The sequence below is a fragment of the Lucilia sericata genome, unplaced genomic scaffold, assembly GCF_015586225.1.
Source record: "Lucilia sericata isolate MDLA Ls3-8-SP2 unplaced genomic scaffold, ASM1558622v1 Contig001413F_arrow, whole genome shotgun sequence".
NCBI classification, from domain to species: Eukaryota; Metazoa; Arthropoda; class Insecta; order Diptera; family Calliphoridae; genus Lucilia; species Lucilia sericata.
In genome coordinates this window covers 52501-59162 of record NW_023995347.1, presented here as the reverse complement: position 1 = coordinate 59162, position 6662 = coordinate 52501, and the positions used below count along the sequence as shown (strand labels likewise).

At 34.4% G+C, this 6662-nt stretch overlaps 1 protein-coding gene across 1 annotated transcript in view; it reads right to left on the bottom strand.

Annotated features, from left to right (window-relative positions):
* Window positions 1-2058: 2058 nt before the first annotated feature.
* LOC119611291 (dynein regulatory complex subunit 2) overlaps window positions 2059-6662 on the bottom strand; it is a 10787-nt gene continuing 6183 nt past the window's right edge. The window contains 9 exon segments of the mRNA XM_037966824.1: window positions 2059-2188; window positions 2190-2374; window positions 2376-2413; window positions 4377-4466; window positions 4552-4948; window positions 5001-5239; window positions 5282-5534; window positions 5597-5682; window positions 5685-5717. Of these exon segments, the coding sequence (XP_037822752.1) occupies window positions 2059-2188; window positions 2190-2374; window positions 2376-2413; window positions 4377-4466; window positions 4552-4948; window positions 5001-5239; window positions 5282-5534; window positions 5597-5682; window positions 5685-5717 (1451 nt within the window).

Genomic DNA, 6662 nt, shown 5'->3' with positions numbered 1-6662 from the left:
TTCAGTTCTAGTTCAGTTCTAGTTCAGTTCTAGTTCAGTTCTAGTTCAGTTCTAGTTCAGTTCTAGTTCAGTTCTAGTTCAGTTCTAGTTCAGTTCTAGTTCAGTTCTAGTTCAGTTCTAGTTCAGTTCTAGTTCAGTTCTAGTTCAGTTCTAGTTCAGTTCTAGTTCAGTTCTAGTTCAGTTCTAGTTCAGTTCTAGTTCAGTCTTTCAGTTCTAGTTCAGTTCTAGTTCAGTTCTAGTTCAGTTCTAGTTCAGTTCTAGTTCAGTTCTAGTTCAGTTCTAGTTCAGTTCTAGTTCAGTTCTAGTTCAGTTCTAGTTCAGTTCTAGTTCAGTTCTAGTTCAGTTCTAGTTCAGTTCTAGTTCAGTTCTAGTTCAGTTCTAGTTCAGTTCTAGTTCAGTTCTAGTTCAGTTCTAGTTCAGTTCTAGTTCAGTTTCTAGGTCAGTTCTAGTTCAGTTCTAGTTCGTTCTAGTTCAGTTCTAGTTCGGCTAGTTCAGTTCTAGTCGTTCTAGTTTCAGTTCTAGTCAGTTCTAGTCAGTTTAGTCAGTCTAGGTAGTTCTAGTAGTTCTAGTTCAGTTCTAGTCAGTTCTAGTTCAGTTCTAGTTCAGTTTCTTCAGTTCAGTGTTCTAGTTCAGTTCTAGTCGTTCTAGTTTCATTCTGTTCCAGTTCAAGTTCTAGTTCAGTTCTAGTTCAGTTCTAGTCAGTCTATTTCAGTCTAGTTCAGTTCTAGTTCAGTTCTAGTTCAGTTCCTAGTCAGTTCTAAGTTCAGTTCTAGTTCAGTTCTCGTAGTAGTCAGTTCTAGTTCAGTTTCTAGTTTCAGTTCTAGTTCAGTTCTACTTTAGTTAGTTCTAAGTTCATTTCTAGTTCAGTTCTAGTGAGTCTATACAGTAGTCTCATATTACCACACTGATCTATAGTCCAGACTACAGACCGACTTGTTGCCCAATCTATTGAAAGATCTGTAGTCCAGACTGTAGGCTGATCTATAGTATGATCCCTAATACTGATGAACTAGACTACAAACTAACCTTAGTCCAGACCGGCAGGTTTTAAGCCGGTCTATATTACAGGCTATAGACTAATCTATATTCCAGTCTATGGACTCTTCTATAATAAAAACTCCCAAATTGTGCATACTGCTTTCTAGATTTTTAAAGTTTATTGTCGTCAGTAGTTGGAATTGTGCTTAATTTTGCACTAAGACGACATTACATTAAAAAAGACAATAAAAAAATTTTACGCATTATTTTCTTTTATTCATCTCGGCTCATCAAAGAAAGTAGGACATTATTTTGGCGTTTCTTAAATTTGTCATCTGGTATTATAAAACGAAAAAAATGCTGATATCCTCGGTGATTGATTTATTGTAACAAATAAAAGATCGCCAGAAAAAAACAAAAACACGACACTCAATTCAAAACGGAGGAAGTAAATAAAGTCAGTGGATGTGTTGCCTTAACATGAGGTACGGTGGTAAATCATAACACCACAACGAAAAAAATAACAAAAGTTACAATAATTCAAAAGAATACTTATAACAAAAAAATAAACCATCAAGACAAATAAAAAAAAGAAATGTTAACATTTCTAAGCTTCCAAGATTATTTTTGGATTTTATTCTTTAGATTGCTTGACACAACCATCCAGTAAACAAACAACAAAACGTGATAAATGTTGAGGTGGCAGCACCATAAATGAATTTACTAACGAAATTTATAACATTTAATAATTTTTTTATTGTTTGGACACATTTTTGATGAAAAGCTTCCAGTGCAGAGAATAATCTGCCATCATCAAATCGAATTGTTATAAAAAGTGAAGCATATTTTTATTAAATGACCATGTTCTTTCTTTTCTTCCTTCCTTTCTTTGTTCACATTACCGTTTATGGACTTTAGACAAAGGGAAGGAAGTTGTTGAAGTTTGCTGAAGGTGATAAAAATATAAAGCTTTGTACTTTAGATTATTAACTTTTGCTGAAAATAAAATTTCATTACTTTATTATTCTTTTTGTGGGAATTTTATTTTATTTTAGAAAATTAATGTTTTATGGCCACAATTTAGCCAGTTTTTGGTTTTCCTTTTGTCATTAAACGTGAACGTACGGCATTGGTAAAATTAGCTTCTGTTATACAGGAATAGGGCCTTAAAGTACGACGTCCCAAATTTACATCTGCACTTTGACATTTTTTTACGTGTATCCAAATCAATATGTTCCACACGTTCAACACGCATACTGGGTCGTTTGGCCAAATAATCATTGATGTGTGTATTGATGCCATTACTGATGTTCAGTTTAATTAACGTTCTTGAAGTTCGGCCTTTAATCGTTCGTTTTCCTTTTCCAAGGACTTTTTTGCGCTGAGTCAAGCAGACCCACATCGATTTTGACATTGTTGACACGTTTCCAAAATTCTCCATTAAGAACCAGTTAGAGAAACCCTCCTAAAAAATATGAACACATACACATAAGAAATACTGCGAATATATCTTCTAGTTCAGTTCTATTTCAGTATTAGTTCAGTTCTAGTTCTAGTTCAGTTCTAGTTCAGTTCTAGTTCAGTTCTAGTTCAGTCTAGATCAGTTCTAGTTCAGTTCTATTTCAGTTCTAGTTTAGTTCTAGTTCAGTTCTAGTTCAGTTCTAGTTCAGTTCTAGTTCAGTTCTAGTTCAGTTCTAGTTCAGTTCTAGTTCAGTTCTAGTTCAGTTCTAGTTCAGTTCTAGTTCAGTTCTAGTTCAGTTCTAGTTCAGTTCTAGTTCAGTTCTAGTTCAGTTCTAGTTCAGTTCTAGTTCAGTTCTAGTTCAGTTCTAGTTCAGTTCTAGTTCAGTTCTAGTTCAGTTCTAGTTCAGTTCTAGTTCAGTTCTAGTTCAGTTCTAGTTCAGTTCTAGTTCAGTTCTAGTTCAGTTCTAGTTCAGTTCTAGTTCAGTTCTAGTTCAGTTCGAGTTCAGTTCTAGTTCAGTTCTAGCTCTAGTTCAGTTCTAGTTCAGTTCTAGTTCAGTTCTAGTTCAGTTCTACTTCAGTTCTAGTTCAGTTCTAGTTCAGTTCTAGTTCAGTTCTAGCTCAGTTCTAGTTCAGTTCTAGTTCTAGTTCAGTTCTAGTTCAGTTCTAGTTCTAGTTTCCTAGTTCAGTTCTAGTTCAGTTCTAGTTCAGTTCTAGTTCAGTTCTAGTTCAGTTCTAGTTCAGTTCTAGTTCAGTTCTAGTTCAGTTCTAGTTCAGTTCTAGTTCAGTTCTAGTTCAGTTCTAGTTCAGTTCTCTTCAGTTCTAGTCAGTTCTAGTTCAGTTCTAGTTCAGTTCTAGTTCAGTTCTAGTTCAGTTCTAGTTCAGTTCTAGTTCAGTTTAGTTCAGTTCTAGTTCAGTTCTAGTTCAGTTCTTCTAGTTCAGTTCTAGTTCAGTTCTAGTTCAGTTCTAGTTCAGTTCTAGTTCAGTTCTAGTTCAGTTCTAGTTCTAGTTCAGTTCTAGTTCAGTTCTAGTTCAGTTCTAGTTCAGTTCTAGTTCAGTTCTAGTTCAGTTCTAGTTCAGTTCTAGTTCAGTTCTAGTTCAGTTCTAGTTCAGTTCTAGTTCAGTTCTAGTTCAGTTCTAGTTCAGTTCTAGTTCAGTTCTAGTTCAGTTCTAGTTCAGTTCTAGTTCAGTTCTAGTTCAGTTCTAGTTCAGTTCTAGTTCAGTTCTAGTTCAGTTCTAGTTCAGTTCTAGTTCACTTCTAGTTCACTTCTAGTTCAGTTCTAGTTCAGTTCTAGTTCAGTTCTAGTTCAGTTCTACTTCTAGTTCAGTTCTAGTTCAGTTCTAGTTCTAGTTCAGTTCTAGTTCTAGTTCTAGTTCAGTTCTAGTTCAGTTCTAGTTCAGTTCTAGTTCAGTTCTAGTTCAGTTCTAGTTCAGTTCTAGTTCAGTTCTAGTTCAGTTCTAGTTCAGTTCTAGTTCAGTTCTAGTTCAGTTCTAGTTCAGTTCTAGTTCAGTTCTAGTTCAGTTCTAGTTCAGTTCTAGTTCAGTTCTAGTTCAGTTCTAGTTCAGTTCTAGTTCAGTTCTAGTTCAGTTCTAGTTCAGTTCTAGTTCAGTTCTAGTTCAGTTCTAGTTCAGTTCTAGTTCAGTTCTTAGTTCAGTTCTAGTTCATTTCTAGTTCAGTTCTAGTTCAGTTCTAGTTCAGTTCTGTTTCTAGTTCAGTTCTAGTTCTAGTTTAGTCCTAGTTTAGTTCTAGTTCAGTTCTAGTACACTTCTAGGTCAGTGCTATTTTCACTTCTATGTCAGTTCTAGTTCAATACTACATAGTTAGGTTCAGATCTTCAGTTCAAATTCTGTTAAACTTTAGTTCTTAATTCACCTTTGCCGTCTGCTCTTGCATTTCTTGAAGGTCCTGTCCCCCCCTCCTCCTGCTCTTCGAACATAACTTTTGTTAAAGGCGGCAGACCAAAAGGTAAAATCTTTCCTTTCGGTTTCAAATTTACGGCAAACTCCAGCCAATTGTAAAATAGTATTTCCTTGTCACACAAGGTTTTAAAGTACTGAAATAAACCAAAACCATAATATGCACTATCTTCCACCATATCGTCTCACCTCACATACTCACCTTTACAGCTTTATAGCTTTCCACACTGGTTAACTTAAATTTCTCCTCATTATCTTGCATTTCTCTATCCACACGCTGTTTAACCTCATTTAGCTTATTAGTCAAATGTTCCTTCATAAGTTTTAAATGCTTTAGACGAACTTCACTTTTATCTTCAGCATCGGCCAGTGTTAGTTTTAAACTGGCCAATTGATTACTGGCCTTTTCGATTTCATAACAATAGTCACGTGTTTGATTGGTATACTCTTCATCACGTTCCTTTAGGTCCATATAGTCGGCATAGAAACCTTCGGTGTGATTAACATAGTCTGCTAAGGCTAGCTGATATTCATGCCACAGCTTTTCCAGTTTCTGTTCACCTTTTTCGGTAATTTCCTCAATGCGCAATTGCATCTGGAAAAATTTATGTAGATATAGGAATTTTTATAACAAGTACATGTCTTACCTCTGCTTTAATATCATCTAATTGTCCCAAAAACTTTTCATGAGCCTCATTTTTTTGACTTTCGTTTTTGGCCTCCAACTGATAGTAAACACATTCCAAATGTTCCCGAGCATTAGTGCTTAACTCCTTTAGCTGGTTGTGATCATCTTGAAATTCTTGCAACATTAATTGCTTTTCCGATTCATAATTATCGCGAAAGAATTCCAAACGTTGTTGTTGTATCTATATTGGACAGGAATCTTTAATATAAATAATTTTAGAGTTAAATTGAAAAATTATACTTATAAAATGTTGCACCATTTCCATGTGAGCCTGCGACATGTTATCATGCTGACTGTGAGCCACTTCCAAATCATTGAGCAGTCTTCTAATGACATTATCTTTATGATCCATCATATCTTTGCAATATTTTTCCATTTCAATGATTTCTTTACGCAACTCTTGACACTTGACTTGACGTAAAATGGAACGCCATTCTTGATTGATTTTCGCCATGTTGAGACGACAAAAAGCCTCTTCACGTTTCAATTTGTTCTAAGATCATATATTTATATAGAATTAGGTAAATGATTTGAGAATAATTTTTCATTCTGTACCTTCATATACATAGAGATCAATTGCATTTTACGTCTTCTAGCCTCTTCCTCTATATCGGCTCTTAGTTGTAAATAACGGGCCCTTCCTCCTCCGACATTTTGGCCAATTTATTTCCTTTACCTTTTTACCCATTTTTTCTATAAACTTTATTAAAATTAAAGTTTAAAATTTAAATTTAAGCAAACTGCAGCAATAAATATTTAAACGTTTCTTCAGAAACCTTTTGAGACACTAAATTTGTATAGAATTTTACTTAACCACCTTGTCCACCGCCCTTTTGGTTTTTTCCTTCTCTACATTACCGTTACTTTGGCAACTTAATTTACCCCAATAAACAATTATTTCCCTTCATATCTGCCTGCTTATGTTCTTGCCTCCCTTCCTTTCTGTCTCCATATCATTCAATAAATTTAAATAGAATTTTTGTTTTATGTGCTCCCAGTACCAACTCAAATAAGAAGAATCTTTATAAAACTGTTAGTTTTTCCATTTGAAATGATTGTATTTATCATAAACACGTATCAGTCATGCAAAACATTTACACGCACTAGCATTATATGGACTCAATGTTTACAACATATCGTATATCTGATTTTGATATCGTAACTCTTAAATTCTTCTTACTTTGAGTTGAGTTCGTTGTGTGTTTCTGTGTGTAGTGAGTGAGTGCTAAGCATTTTGTTTAGCCATAAATAAATATTGATATTTCAGCTTACATGTGGCTTACAACTCATTCAAGGAATATTTAACCTTGTATTGCTGCTAGTACTTTACTATAGTTTCTTTATTTCTTCATTTGTACCAAAATGCTTTCTCCCTCTCTCTGTCCCTTTATGCTTGGGTTTGTGTCTAAATAACAGTAAAAACTTTTTCCAAGATAAATACTTGAGCAGCAGCAAGAATATTACTTTTCAAAATTCTTAAATAGCTTTAGTAGCGAGGGTTGTCTGAGAAATAATTTCTTTTGATAGTTACATGCTGATATTTTCCTACTTCTGAACTCTTCTACTATAGTTTCGAATGATTTATTCCACTCTTTTGGATAACAGTCACAACTTGCCTGGG